Here is a 16175-nt window from a genome sequence, read left to right on the forward strand (position 1 = left end):
AAAATAGATCAAAAATGCATTTTTAAAAAGAGATCTTGTAAAAGAAACTCAACAACTTCTGTGTTCAGATTTTCACTTTTTGAAATACGGCAACCCTAGGTTTTTTGTGTACTTCAACTATGCAAATATGGTAGAGTCTTTAAAAATATCCACCCAGACATGGGATGGAATAATCTACTTGTGTTCAAGGCACCCATGCCTGATCAAGACCATTTCATCCATCCACTTTGGCTCTTGCTCACCCATAGCTGGAATACAGTCCCTCCACCAGGGACTGAAAAAAAGTTATGCCCTCCGGGAGGAAACCATAAATGTAAAAGACTGACATTCTAAAGAGGAGCAGCCTCTTTCTACCCCGGAGGTGATAAGTCCTCACACAAGCCCCAAAGAAGCACAGATGGCAAAATTAGGATGGCTTAGATGAAAATGGACAGATAAAATCAGCAGAGCACAGATGTGATGCTTGCAAAAATAAAGAAAGAATGAACCTGTTTCAGTAGTTATGGGGGCATCCAACTAATTTCCCCCCTCAAAGTTGCACTTCAAGTTTCAGGGCAAGTTTGGTTTCCAGCGCTCAAAACAAAATATTTGGTTTTTCTTGGAAAATACAGTTTTACACATGTCATTCCTATGTCTATCACCTCCAACAATACAGAACCTACAGTCTATTGTTTTTATTCCCATCATTTAAAAAGCTCTTCATAGAACTGTGATTTTGTTGAAGAATGTGATGCAGATGCAATGAAACGGCTTTCCTACAATTGTGGTTTGAAACATTCAGTAAGCTCATTCATGCCCATACTTGTGATCTTTCGTCATTCAATTACCAGCATATGCTGACCTTCAACCAAATGCCATGAAAGCACTCCATTGAAAAGTATAGTGTTTGACTTAACAGTACATCCGGTGATAATGAATATTCTGTTTGTGGTAGTGCTATAACAATGGTGCATTTATTCATGAAGGTCATTGCTTGATCAATGAGGAATGGTGTAAGGTAAGTCATCACACAGTATGTCTCAATAACAGGTGGCATTTTCAGAATGCTGATTTGAGGTAGCAGTCTTCCTTTACTTAATTCAAAACGTTTAAAACATCTTTTTTAAAAAACCTCTCCTCAAGGTTATAAAAATATGAGTGTTGGTGCAATCAGAAATTTAATCATGGCAACCAGCAGCAAAGGATATGCAGTGAACGGAAAGCATCCAAAATGAACCCTAAGACAAGAGAGAACGTATGTCAAGATGCTGGAAAAATATAGATTTTATTCTCAAAGCAGTTTAGTGTGTTTCAGGCAATGCTTGTTTAAAAGACTTCTGTGGATCAGGAAGCAAGAAAGCAAAGCCCTGCTGGCTACTAGAAAGAGTGCGGGCTACCAAGCACAGCCAATCGTTGTAGAAGTCTGATTGTCTGAATCAGGAGGTGTACAGCATGAATAGCTTTCAACCCCCACCTCCTTTTCACATGGGCAAGTCTCAATTAAAATATACCCTCTGCACATCTACATTAAGTGAATCTGTGTGCTTTATTGAGTCCTGTGAAACTCCCTGAGAAATAAAATAATTCAAAGCACTTTTAAATCACATTACTTCCCCCAAAGAATCCCAGATTTGACCCCTCACAGAGCTACAATTCCCAGCATACTTAACAAACCACAGTTCCTAGGATTCTTTGGGCAAAGTCATGTGCTTTAAATGGATAATGTCGATCTAGCTAGCCCATGGAACACACAGCCAAGGGATTAGTGTTGAGACCCAAACTGTAGATAAAGACACTTCAAATAATAATTTAGAGGCTGCAGTAAAGGGTAGGAAGTTTGCATTTCCAAAACCCAACAAAACACATCCTATGTGTGCATTAAGCAGGCATTTCCTCTTATGGCCTTTTAGGACATGAGAAAAGCCGCCTCCCTCTTTCTCTGGAACAAATGAACAAGAAGGCTTGGCAGCAATGAGATATATAGTTAGCGCCATCAAGATGACAGAACTGGAAAGGTTAAATATTCTTTCAGGAACTGTCAGGTGTGATAGTAGTAAGTAATTTACCAGTCCCATCTATAATATTCTGAGGGACCAGAGAAGGCCTTTAACTGCAAACCTACCACCAAGAGAAAAAATAAAATTGCTAGGTGGACAAACTAAAGTTGTACAATAGCACTCTCTTTAAGTGCATGTTAGAAAATCACACCATCAGTATGAGGGGAGGGGGAAATTACACCAGAGGCATGCAAGGAAGAGACTGCTCATCAGCTATAGGTTAGCAAAATTTTGTCTGTTGGAATCTTCCATATAATAGGCCAGCTCTTCTGAAGCCTAGTTACCTTGTTAATTAGTAAAAATTACTGAATGATATCAGTTAAAACAAAACCTTAGTACCAATGCAGACCCTCCAAGTGTCCTTATTTTCCAGGGACATCCCTGATTTAGAGAAGCTGTCCTGGTTAATGATTTGATTCCAGAATGTCTCGCTTTTCCTTAGGACATCCCTATTTTCAATGGAGAAATGTTGGAGGGTATGGAGTTGAAATGTTGGAGAATATGGAGTTATCCAACTCCCGAGCTGTCTGAAGGCAATCCTATACAGGGAAGGTTTTTTTTTAATGTTTTATTATGTTTTTATATATGTTGGAAGCTGCCAGGGCAACCCAGTAAGATGCATGGGCTATAAATAGTAATATTTTCATTATGGAATGGGGTGTCCCTATTTTCATCGGAGAAATGTTGAAGGGTATGCCATTGTGCCTTCCCGAAATGCTAGTATAACACTGGTGTGCTGGTATGATTGCTAGCACTGCCTTCTCTAAGCAATGATTTACTAGTCAGACAAGCTTTTTAAAGAGTTCAGCCCATATGCCCCTCATTTTCGGTAGTACAGTTTTCAGGGACTGAAAATATGCATCAAGGCTACATTCCTTAAGCCTATTACCCTGTAGCAGTCTCATTTAGGCTAAGCTGTTTTCTTAGACTTTTTCTAAAACCCACATGAAATTATATAGCCCATCTGTGAAACCAAATAAAGAACTTTGAACAGGGAGATTTCTTGAAGCTCTACAGCCCAAATCATGCCAGCAGCTGCTGGTGTGACTGCCCACATGAAAATGGGAAAGGGACATAGATGAACAACTGCTTTTCTTGCAAGAGTTCCCAAGTTCGTTCCTGTCTGAAACCTGGGAGAGCTGGATGTCATATATGAAGCTGGAAAGGGCAAATCCTGCCACATTCGCTTCATCAGACTCTATATGGGGCTGCCTTTGAATATCCTTCAGAACCTTGCATTGGTCAAAATGTGACAGCAAAATTGCTCACGGGACCATCCCACTTGCTGGTGAAAGCTTATTGCATACATTTCAGAACAGGTGCTCTTGTTTAGCAAAACATTTCTGAGACTGATTCAAAGGGCTGATCACCACACATAAAGCCCTGCATGGTCCAAATCCTGGAAATCTTAAGGCATACCTGCTTCCTAAGACCTTCTCTGTGTGACAAAATGGGATGAAGCAAGAGTGGCTGCAAAGTGTTAGAGGGCCTTTCTGGGCCACCGCTGACCACTGGGGCTTCATCTAGAACCTTCATTTTTTAGATGTTATTAGTTGGTTAAGACAGCTTTGTTTAGGCAAGCCCTTTAAAAAAAGAAAAATCTCATGTAATTTTATACTACTCTGATGTTTTAACTAGCTGCCATTTTGCCTCTTTAGTGTTTTGTCTTAACTTCCTGGAGCTTTAATTATTTTTATTTATGTGTTTTTACTGCCTTGAGTTATTTCAGTGGAAAGGTGGGGATAAATTATATTCATACTCAAAGCTGCATTACGTGCTGATCTTTTTTAAAAATGCCAACACTACCATCCTGATTTAGCAAATACAATCTGTCTGCAGAAACAGGTTTCTGTAGCCGAATCTTCCCAGTCAAGTGTGCAGAAGACTAATGCATGGGCTGGGAGACCACATCCAACTACAACATAAGGCATGTAGAATTCTCATTACCGATGCACCCAAGCTTGTGCACTATCTGTATGCAGATGCAGAAGCAAGCCTTCTACACAGTTCATTAGAATTGTGAACCCTCAAGTTCAGTGCAGAGAAAATGAAGGACAGCTAAGATGGTTAAGGCAACTTAAAAACACAGTTCAGCACTTTGGGAGACAATCCTAGGAACACCTATGTGGAAGAAAGTCCCATTGAAAACAAAATTTACTTCTGAGCAGTGGTGCAATTTACTTCTGAGCAATGGTGCAGCATGGGAATAGAAGAGCAAACTGATTCAGTTGTAGGTGGTTATGGGAAGAAGAGGAGGAGGAGAAGGAGTTTGGATTTGATATCCCGCCTTTCACTCCCCTTAAGGAGTCTCAAAGCGGCTAACATTCTCCTTTCCCTTCCTCCCCTACAACAAACACTCTGTGAGGTTAGTGAGGCTGAGAGACTTCTGAGAAGTGTGACTGGCCCAAGGTCACCCAGCAGCTGCTTGTGGAGGAGTGGGGAAGCGAACTCGGTTTGCCAGATTATGAGTCCACCACTCTTAACCACTACACCATGCTGGCTCTCTCTTCTAACATCCACTATATACTTGAAGCTAAATTAGACTAGTTCTGCCAGTAATTCACATCTGGGACTATTGTATACATCCAATATTTTTAAAGCAACACGTAGCTGTGTGGCATCAATTATTTCATGCCTTACTGTACACTATAATAAACAAATTCCATGATTAGGTACTTAGTTCTGAGATGACATAACTGACATACTGCTATAGATATACGGAATGTTCTTATGACATTCTTTGTCACACCAAATTGCCTTCCTGCCAATTTCCTTCTGACAGTATACTGCGAAATACCTTGTGAACTATTGCCCCTTACTCAGGGTAAAGAATATTAAGCAAGGCTATGTAAAAACAAAATAACAAAACAAATTCCACCTCTGTGTGCGTGTGTGTGAAGAACCTAGAGTCCCTCTCTCTACTCATCACTGGGAGCAAAATAAGAAATGTGAATATGAATGAATGGTTTGCAACTCAGTCAAATATTTTAAAAGGTCAAACCAAACTTGCCAGCCAAATTAACACATCGAGGGACAGATTCCAGTATTCGAAACAATAAAAACTTTCCTATTATCTAGAAAGAGAGGGAATGGAACGTCAACAAACTGGGCACAGTAAAATGTGATACCTTCCACCATGTCATTGCATCAGATGCCTGAGTGTTTAATACTGGGTGCATTTGTTTTAATTGTGCTTAATAAGATATGAAGAATATCTGTCACTTCAGAGACCTCAGGGACTTTCCATCATTATATCTGAGATATATTAAATTCAGAACACCTTGGAAAATTCTGGAAGTACACAATTAAAATAGAAACCCATGGTGATGTCTTATACAGAGTCAGTCTGTTTATCTAGTTCAGTACTGTCTGCACTGACTGACAACCAGTCTTCTCCAGGGTTTTAGACAGGAATCATTCTCAGACATGCCTGGAGATTCCTGGGATTGAACCTGGAACATTTTGTTTGAAAAGCTGTAATCCAAATTTACTGGAATCCACAGAGGAACCAAGTGGTGAAGTGGAGAACTCCCCTTACGGGGAATATTGCATTATATATTGTACAGTGGTACCTCGGTTAACAAACTTAATCCATTCCGCAAGCCTGTTCTTAAACCAAAACCATTCTTAAACTGAGGCACGCTTTCCTGAATGAGGCCTCCCACCGCCAGTGCCCTTCCACAGTTCAGATTCTGTTCTTAGACCGAGGTAAAGTTCTCAAACCAGGACACTATTTCTGGTTTTGCGAAGTTTGTAAACCGAATTGTTCTTAAACCGGACTGTTCTTAAACTGAGGTACCACTGTACTCATTTATAACAATATGATATAATTTGATTATGCTTACTGATTGCAATATTCACTGTAACCAATATATCTTTGCCTCAATATAGTGAACATAGGAACAGAAGAAGCTGCGTTAGACTACATAAGACCATCGGTCTAGCTCAGTATTGTCTACACTGACTGGAAGTGGTTTCTCCAGTGTAAATTGTTCTGTCTGCTTCTGATACCTCCTGGATTTCATCGTGTCTTTAGCCAATTCCTCATATTATTGTGATTATTTTTTTTACTGGAACATCAAAGTCCTTCATCCCTATAAAATAGTCTAACATTCCTTTAGCATGTAACCAATTCTTCATCATTCAAGCATCAGACTGTATCCACTTGCCAGATCTCAGGATGTCGTAAGAGGAAAGTTGCTTATATAGCTTTACAAGAAGAATAATCTGTATGTAAGTTTCAGGTATCTTTTTATCATGACATCTTTTTAATATGACAACCTGCAATAGAAAGCATCTACATTGTTGCTCATCTATGTCAGCTGAAGGTTCCCAAATAAAAGGGGGAGGACAGCCAGAGAAACTACTGCAAACTGTCTAAGTGGCTCTTTTTAGAAGACAAACTACAAAAGTTTATTGCTGCCAATTAACAACAAGGCATTCTTACATCCCTGGGAAAAGCGGAAGCATTGTAAATAAAAGAGAACCTTATCTACATATGGAACACTTAAGCTTTAGAAATCCACTTCAGTAATTTATGTATTAAATTAATCTAATTTCCATGAGATGCATTCATTACTTTCATGGCCTATTAAGCGTTATTAAGGCAATAATAATAATAATAAGAAGAATATGTTACTGAGGACCTTCATAGTGAAGCAAAATACAATTTACAGGTAATTATCACACACCAATATGCTTCTTATGCTGTACATACCAACTGAGATTAGTGATTTAAACGCCAAGGTGGGGTGGGGAGAATAATTACACTGGAAGTGGGAGAAACTCACTTTGAACTATAATTTCCAAGTTCACATCTTACTACGGACTATACTTCCAACAAAGGGGTCAAACTATACCTAAGAATTATCTTCCAAAAATAGGGGGGAAATGTTATCCAAAAAACAACTAAAGGACAGCTACTATCTTCTTACTATCCTCAAATCAAGGCAAAAACCCCAACACATTAAACTCTTGTAACTAACAGAATAACTGGATCTGAATATTCTTAAACAAGACTGCAATCTTGCCCTTAGAATAAGAGCTAAATACTACATCAACAAAATGGTTTCTCTCAAAATGGAAGATCAGTAAATTTTGCAGTAATTTCTCCCAGTAGTTATTACCCCCAAACACACCATGGTCTGTTAAGGTTGGCATTGAGGCATACTAAGATTTATGACTGTACAGGCCAGTAATGGATTCATTGACCTTCAGAGCTACCTCATCATAATAAAATTCTTGCAACTACAAAAGAACCAATGAACCAATGGACTATTTAAAGCATATCAATGTAAGCTATTGCTATCCACTCTCACCTTAATCTTCTTTTTCTCTTAGCTAAACAAACCAAGTGCCTTTGACTTTTCCTCATGTGGCATGCTTCTGAACTATTTATCATTTCCATTGCTTTCCTTCAACTCTTTCCCATTCAGACTGGGTGTGACTGTTCTGTGTCCCCAGAAAGTTTGCAGTTTAGTTTAATCTCAGTTGCTAGTGTGAGTGATGTGCATTTTGATTCCATTACACACACACACACACACACACACACACACACACACCACACACCACACACACCATGTCTAGGAATGGCTGCAATTATAATATGAAGGTACTGCATACAATACCATTTATTTTCCTTACACTACCTGGTATGGCAGTTGCTGAACAAAACTTAGTCACAAATTATCAAATTTACGGTATATGGAATTAGAAAACTCAAAGAAATGCTCATATTGTAAAGACTAAAGTCATAAGCAATACAATAAGACAAATGTAGAGATAGATTATCAGTCTCTAATGTTATTAACTATTAACAGGCAACAACATTATTAGGTTGCTGTGGTTTCAACCATTTAGAAGTACCCCACCATGGGCGGGGAAGCAAACAGGGACTGATTATTCACCAACGCAATGGATATGGCTTAGAAAACAAGAGCGAGAGAAAGTGCAGCAAAATGAAAACAGTATTTCTTCCTATGTACATTAAAATGTAAGGTTGTTATCATACTGTAGTTCACATGGCTACCAGTAGGAGGCCACGTAACCTGAAGCACGACAACAGGGTGACACACATCCCAGACGAACAGCTGAAAAGAGGGGGAGAGTGGTGAAGTATCTCTCCTTCCATTACATACAGGTGCAGTGAGGTTTAAAGATGGGAGGAAGCACTTTAGAAACTTTCTGAAGCACCTTCCCCTCCTTTGAAAGGAGTTGAGGAGAGCTATGAGGGGGGTGGATTTAGGTGAGCCATTAGGGGAGTGGTTGAGCTGAGCTGTGATAGAATAGGCAAGGGAGTAAGTGAGGTGTAAAGGGAGGAGCAGTTGGTCAGGTGTTGGGGAAGATGGGTGGATGACAGGGTTGGCGAGCAGGAAGAGCAGATGTGGTAGTCCTAGGGTTTTTATACTTTTATATCCCACCTTTCTTTCATCATGGAACCCAAGGCAGCATACTTGTTGCTACTAGGCTGTCACTTATCCAGGCACTGGCCAGAGCTACTTAGTTTCAGCATGATGGTGCCTTCTCATGTGCCTTCAAATCCTAAAGCACACGCAACCTTTAGCACCTAAAATATCCCTCTCAGCTCCACTGCGCAATAGCACAGAATTTGAAAGTGCAAAACAAGTGGGAGAGAATATTCTATATGGGATTTTAAAACTTCATATCTCAAGGGGTTATAATTTCATATACTAAAAAAAGAAAGCAAATAAATAAAAATTCTAGTCTTCACTTGCCTTTTTTCAGTATTTGCAAATACTCAAACTCTTGTAAGAGGAGCAGAAGTAAGGAATCTCACACCATGTGAGGAAAAAATAGTCTGGAAAACAAGGTTTCGTTGTCTTAAATAAAGATCTTCTAATAGATCTTCTAAGCAATAGTAGAAGGAATTCAGTAAAACAGGAACAGGAAAGAGTTTAATAATAACATTGGAAATACAATTGATCTGTGTAGGTTAAAACAATGTGAAATACACAACATATACTGTAATATAATAGGCATATGGAAATATGCCAGTTAATATATAAAGATGCAACCGTGGGTTGGAGGTATGAGAAAAGAAGAGACACCTTTGCTCATATTCGGTACGTATGTAGCCTGATTAAATTTCAGGTATCGTGGTTATCACAGGCTTTTAGTTAAAATTATATTCTCCAACACTGCTCATTGGGAATGTCAATGATCAGACAGAGAAAGGCTATATTGTCGGGCTGTTTATGCCAATTGCATCATTGCTGAGGAGTGGGGAACTTTTTTCAGCCCAAGGACTGAATCCTCTTCTGGGTAACCTTCCAGAGGCTACATGCTAATAGTGGGTGAGGCTAGAGGCAAAATCAGTTGTCTGGCTCTTTCCTCCCCACTGTAGCCTTCTGCACTCACAGAAAGCCTGAGGGACGAAGAAATAAGTAAAAATGAGGCAGAGACAGCTTGCACTAGTGTAGCTCTGATTTGCAGAAACTGGCTGCGTTTGATCACTGCCCTCACCTCACTGCAGCCTCTCAGCATGCCATGTCCCAGTCCTTTCCTGCAGGTCCCTGGTGCACACAAGAGGCTTACTGAAGGCACAGGGGGCTGCAGTGGAGAAGAGGTGGCAGGACAACATTGTTGTGTAAATTGAATTCAATTCATGTAATGGTCAGTGGTTAGGAATGGTGAAAGATGGAGTCCAACAACACATGGAAGACCACAAGTTTCACATCTCTGCCTTATAATTAAACCTATCCAAAACACTAGAGCTCTGAATTCCTCAGCAGCTACCCCTGTACAAGTCAGGGGTCCTCCGAGAATTTGGGTTAGTTGTGAAATTCAGTAACATTTGAAACCTCCAAAGTTTGTAAGAACTGCACCTTGATAAGCAAGGAAAGGGGTCATTTACTGAAATCACCAATTTATTTTCTTGTCCTAATTTCCTCCAAGGCTATAAAGTGTTCCTCAGATCTATGGAGCATGTTATTGAGAGATCTTTTCTTTCAACAGACGGCTATACCAAAAGAGGGATGGGTGGGTGTGCAAGGAAGCAAGCAAGCAAGCAGAAGGAGACAGTTTGAAAGTTTTTACTGCTGCAGACCATAAGCTAGTTTTTACAATCCTTAATTTCAGCTAATTAAACCACACAATTAATTATGCTACTGATTTATCACAAGGCTGCTTGCCATTTTGTGTGACTTTTCAACAGCAACTCAAAGACACTCTTAATAGCCGCGCCTGATCAAGTAACAGAACTTATGAAAGATTTATACTGAACCAGCCACAAGCCACAGACGCCTGCAGAGGAGAAGTCAACAGAGGAAGCTAATCACCATTTGGCCAATTGAAGGAGGAATACAAAGGCATGAGGATTGTCTATGTGAAAGAACTGGGTTCTATCACATCACTTAACAGCGCAAAAATCCAGCTGTTACCCTGAAAAGCCTCCACAGTCCATACAAATAGTAGTGCCAGCTCTGAGAGCAGCTTGTGATCTAGCAGATCCTGGGGTCAGCTCAGCCCCACTCTGTCTGCAGAACACCCTGTTTGGGGGAATTTCCACTGGGCTCTGCAATGGGGGATACCACTGAATGGCCTTCTGTCTGCCACTAAGAGGGTGAAAAGGGAAGTTCTGTGTTGATGGAGGTGAAGCTCTGTCTTGTTTCACTCCATTGGTGGCAGCCTGCACGAGACTGGCTAAGCTGACAGAACTGAGTAGAGGGACGGGTGCTTCCACTCAGTCCATACCCACACAGCCCAGTGTAAAGAGGTCCTTTATAAAAATTAAAAATTAAAGCAAGTACATTCATCTTGTGATGCAACCTTTCTCACACTAAAAGTCACTACACCCACACCCACCCACCCACGAGAACTTATCGTGCCTGATATTGTTAAATGCAAAAGTCAGAGGACTGTGGATTACAATTGCTGTAAATAAACCACAACAAATGTATTCTATAATTATATCGAACTTATATGCACTTAACAAAATCAATTATAGGGGGAAATGTTTGTGCAGTTGTTTGAATTTTAAACCTACCCACCCCAGTGCTCTAAACAGCTCAAAAATATTTCAACTCAAAACAATAGCAAATAATTATAAAGCTTCAAGACGCAAAAAGAGCCAATAAACTCTTACATTAAGAAGAAATTTGGAGCAACAATAATGGTGTTTACAATAATTTGTGCCACTTAAAAGGCAATAAACCTATGTACAGAATAATGAACATTAAATGCTTTGAAATAACAGTTCTTAAAATCAAGCAGTGGTAAAAAAATGTTCTGAATTTTTTTGGATTTGGGCTCAGCGATGTAGGAATGAAAAGAAATCTATATAGAAAGGGAGTGATATATATCAGACAGGTGCAGGAGGAAATTAATAGAGCAGCTGGAGGGGAAGATTCAGCTCATTTTTGGAAACTTATTATAGGAGGAAATCAATACATTTGGCATAAAATTGGTCTAAAGTATTGAACTATTCTGTTGTACTGGATCATATTTTCGAGAATTGCCATCATTGTTGACCTATCTGACAGTTCATTCTGTCCCATAAGCCCAGTGTACACACATTCAACAGTTCAAGAAACTGAACAGGTTAAATATCTGGAAATGCTTATTTTGATGGGTCACAGTTGGATTTGTTGTTTTCAAGTGGCAAAAATAAAATGGGGAAATTACAGTATGGAATCTCAACTAAAGCATCCATGACAGGTGGCCATCCAATCTCTGCTTAAAAACCTCCAATGAAGCAGAGTCCACAAGGGTGCAACAAATTTTCCACCCTTTGTTCAGAAAAATTGAGTAACTGTATTCACATTCTGCTTCACCTTGGCCCCTTCAGTTTTTCTCTGAGTTCTCAAGTTGGCAGATTCAAGACACCAAATGCTCAAGGTATTTCTGTAAACCAACTTGATTGAACATATGACTATGCGGGACCCAAATAAATATATTATTAGAAATATTATAATTCTGGATTTTGGATGGTTAATGGTTAAGAATTTCAATTAAAAAATAATTAAACGCCGAAAGGAAACATTTATTACCCATCTATGTCTTCAAAATTAAAACTGCATCATCTGCATGCAATAGATATCTTAGGAGGATGAGAAGATATTATTTCCAAAAATGAGGAGAAATTTACCAGTTACAAATACAAAATAATGAAGGCAAGGACACATCCTTGCCTAACTGTATGAGAAGACACAATCTCCACAGAAAGATGACCATAATTATTACAAGTTCAGCATACAGGACACAGATCAAAACCAATGGTTTTCTATCAAGATGGTACTGCTCTAGTTTACTCCAAAGACAATCGGGAAACATACAGAGCCAAAAGCTAATTTTAAGTCAATAAAAGCTTATTGACTTAAAAGGCTGACTAAAATTAGACCCAAAGATCATTGTCTGCCTTTGTTTCTTGTCTGCAAACTAATCCAGCAATAAGGTCCTAACTTGGAACTGGTTGATACAGAATAAAACTAAATGACTAGAAAATGCAAAGACTGGAATTGCCAGAAAGTAGATCGTTGTGCTAAAATTGCCACTGAAGTGCGGAATAAAGAACAACAAGGGGGTGAGGAATACTGTCAAGAGATAACTCTTTAAAACTGAAAATTAAGGTTGTGCTTAGTCGTTCCTTTGCATAGTATTATACCATTTCTATTATGGAAGAATAATGTTCAGAATATAAGTGTGTGTGTGTGTGTGTGTGTGTGTGTGTGTGTGTGTGTGAACTTCTTACGGCAGTATGCTAAAATAGTTTGTGTCTCCTTTGCTTACCCATATGCACCCCTGAATGGGTTGGGTTTGTTTAATTAATACAAGTATGATTTTCTCTCAAGTGATTCAGTTCAAGGCAAGTTCTTAATATAAACACACAAAAGGCTCAAAATCAACTGGAAAACCCAAAAGCAAATTAACATTAAGTGCTTTAGTACATTGATGAGATGATATCAAAAAGTACATGAGTAGTTAGGGGGAAAATGATAACAGTACCAATACTAAAACTGACCTCATTGACTGCTACATAGTACTGCTGCTGCTGAAACTGGGGAGAGTTATCATTTCTGTCCCTCACTACAATCCGAACTTCATGATAGATGACAGTTCCTACTTTTCGGTTAATGCACTGGACTTGAACCACAATAGACTGAATGGACATTGGTGGCTGTAAAGAAGGGAGAAAAATAAATGCATAGTTACTTCTACAAAGCACCTGGATATGTGGAGTGTTATTTCTGTTTCATATAAAATAAAAGTGCAACCCTAATCAAATCTACTCAGAAGTTAAATCCTATTGAGTTCAGCGGGACTCAACTCCAAGTAACTGGTGGTCAGAATTGAAGCCTAAGTTGGGGAAAGAGAACCTGGGGTTGTCCACGTGTTATTGGACTTTACCTGCTGGCCACAATGACTGGGGGTCCTGAGAGTTACAGTTCCATAACAACTTGAGGGCATCACATTGGCTTACCATGGTGTAGATCAGGGTTTCTCAAACTTTGGTCTCCAGCTATTGTTGTACTACAACTCCCATCATCCCTAAGCTAGCAGGATGTGTGGTCAGGAATGATGGGAATGGTAGTCCAAAAGCAGCTAGACCCAAGTTTGGAAAACTCTGGTGTAGATTATAGCGAGTTAGATGGACCAATGGTTCAAATAGGTATAAGGCAGATTTCTCTGCTCCTGTTTTTAGTCTTTTCAGCCCTGCCCCAACAACACACCAGCTTCCTTAAGTAAACACATGTTGCAAGTAAGCGTCTGTAAAGGAACCCCTGCTCACATGTAAGGGTTTCATGCGATCAGGACGCCTGGTCACACAGAACTCTTCAATGGGGGCAGGGTCCCATGCACTGCAATTCCTTCACAAGCAGCTTCATGCATCCCAGAGTTGTTGAAGAAAGCTGATGAGATGTCAGTGGTGGGGTGAAGAAAACAGTTCCACTCCCCATTGAACACATCTTTGTGAAACATGTGAGCCAAGCATTCCTAAGGCTTTAGTCACAGTCAATTCAGATTCCACAAGTGGAGAAGGGAAGTTGGCATTTAGGGGCTGGTGGATCACTGTCATTGCTTATACAGAATCTCATTAGCCGCTTTTGCCCATTATCCCAATCTGACACTCCTTTCAGAACTCCTTTGCAGATTAGGCACCACCCAAAACAATTTGGTGTAATCCATAAATTGGCTCTCTTACTGCTCTTCCTTGACTCCAGAACATTTATGAAAATTAAATAGTGCAGGTCCCAATAGCATCATTGGGGGACCCCGCTTCTTATTTTCCTGTTTTGTGAAAACCACCAATTTACACCTGTTTTCACCTTCCTGTTATTTAACCAGTTACCAAATTTGTAAAAGGGCCCGTTCTATTATATTACACTCTTTAAAGCAAAACATTACATATTGACTGAAGATTTCCTTCTTGTATGATCACTTAATTCCACTTCATTTAATCCTGCCCAAATGCTTCTTTAAACACACTGAAGATGTTTGCGCTCTCTGAATAAGGAGCTCAATCTGTTGAAATCAAACAAAAATGCACAAATTCGCTCCTGAATTGAAAATGAACACTGGAATCCTCATAAACCTGTCTTTTAAAAACCACCTTTTGAAAGTAAGTTAATAAAAGAAAGGACCAGGTGTTTGGCTGTTAACTTCAAAATTTAGTTGCTTCAGGGCTTCACCAGATCAGATGCACCCCAGAATATGGTGTATGCCCTGGAGCCCCAAAATCTGAAGAAAGTGTAAAGAAATGAAGAAAGTGATTGGCAGCAGAAAGAGGCTGCAGGCTTGGCCAGAGGGAAGAAAACCTCTTGGCTTACTCAGTAGGCACTCCGCCTACGGTGTGCACATTCAAATCATAGCTGCTTCTGCAGAAAAGCAAATTGTATGGACTACGTTGTCAGCTGGCTAAATCAGCTGAATATATCTGCCCACTTACTAGCACACAGCAGACTAAAAAAGATACATTCTGAATCTAAATAAGTTCTTTTGCCTAAAGAAACAAGGAGTTCACAAATATTCATCTCACAATAGCATTATATAATTCAGGAAGATTGTCTCTTTTGTGAATCGCATAGATGGGGAGAGGGAGGAAGAATGAAAACGTGTGAGGCTTATTTTACATCATAATTGGTGAGGGCAGGACAGCCTGCTGGTAGGGAAAAATGCATGCCCACTCCAGCTTCTAATTTATAGCCATTTCCCCTAACAAGATGGTAGAGTGCTGAAATCGACTAGGCTGAACTGCCAGCAGATTCTTTTTTATCCCTTTACTGCTAAAGGAACCTTAAAACACGCATACCCACAAAATAAGATAAATTTATTGAACACGTAGAGCACTGCTGTGGATAAGTGCCTAGTTTTATTTATTTCTAGGCTGCATCAATGTGCATATAGGTAAGCTGATATGCACACATTATCCATATCTATCTATCTATCTATCTATCTATCTATCTATCTATCTCTATCTTGTAAACCCATTCCTAGAACACCAAGACAAATATCTACTGCAGTTAACACTGGTTCTATCTGTAAGGAAGAAACTGGGTCTTTTCCAGGTTATTACTGAAGTGGAACAAGTTTTAATGTAATCCTATGTTCAAATAGCAAAATGTGCTGCATTAAAGATTTCTGCAGAAACCTCCCAGAAACAAGCAGCAAACATTGCACATCATGGGTTACACATCATACAAACAAATTGGGTTTGACTGCCTGCTCTAGGAGTCCAACGCAGCTGTGCTGATTCTACCAAGATCATTTTATTTTATTTTGGGCAAGCCGAACATAGCTACCACCCAGTTTGTCAAGTAATTGACTGTTCCCTTTTCTATGTCTGCAGTCTAATGGGTTGTGCTGAGTTTGGGGCTCACAGTAGGTCTGGATTATAGAGTGTTAACCATATATCATATTTATTGTTTGAAATCCCATCACTTCTGGTTTACCTGGTGCAGCCTTTAGATCAGGGATGGCCTGCCTGAGGCTCTCCAGATGTTTGTGGACTCCAACTCCCATCAGCCCCTACCAGCATAGCCAATCAACAGGGATGACAGGAGCTGTGGTTCAGCAACATGGAGGGCCAAGGGTTGTTATTCAAACTGCTCTGGTTTGTATGCTTGAACAAGAAAATACACACAGCCTTGCATCAGTATGAATATCGATCAACATACAGATACA

At 39.7% G+C, this 16175-nt stretch overlaps 1 protein-coding gene across 12 annotated transcripts in view; it reads right to left on the reverse strand.

Annotated features, from left to right (window-relative positions):
- Positions 1-16175, reverse strand: part of PCDH15 (protocadherin related 15) — a 659401-nt gene that overhangs the window by 225801 nt on the left and 417425 nt on the right. For all 12 annotated transcript variants that reach the window (XM_082222007.1, XM_082222006.1, XM_082222001.1 and 9 more), the window contains one exon: positions 13015-13170. In XM_082222007.1, coding sequence (XP_082078133.1) covers positions 13015-13170 — 156 coding nt within the window. The remainder of the gene's footprint in view (positions 1-13014; positions 13171-16175) is intronic.

This window comes from Podarcis vaucheri (assembly GCF_965113315.1).
Source record: "Podarcis vaucheri genome assembly, chromosome: 5".
NCBI classification, from domain to species: domain Eukaryota; kingdom Metazoa; phylum Chordata; class Lepidosauria; order Squamata; family Lacertidae; genus Podarcis; species Podarcis vaucheri.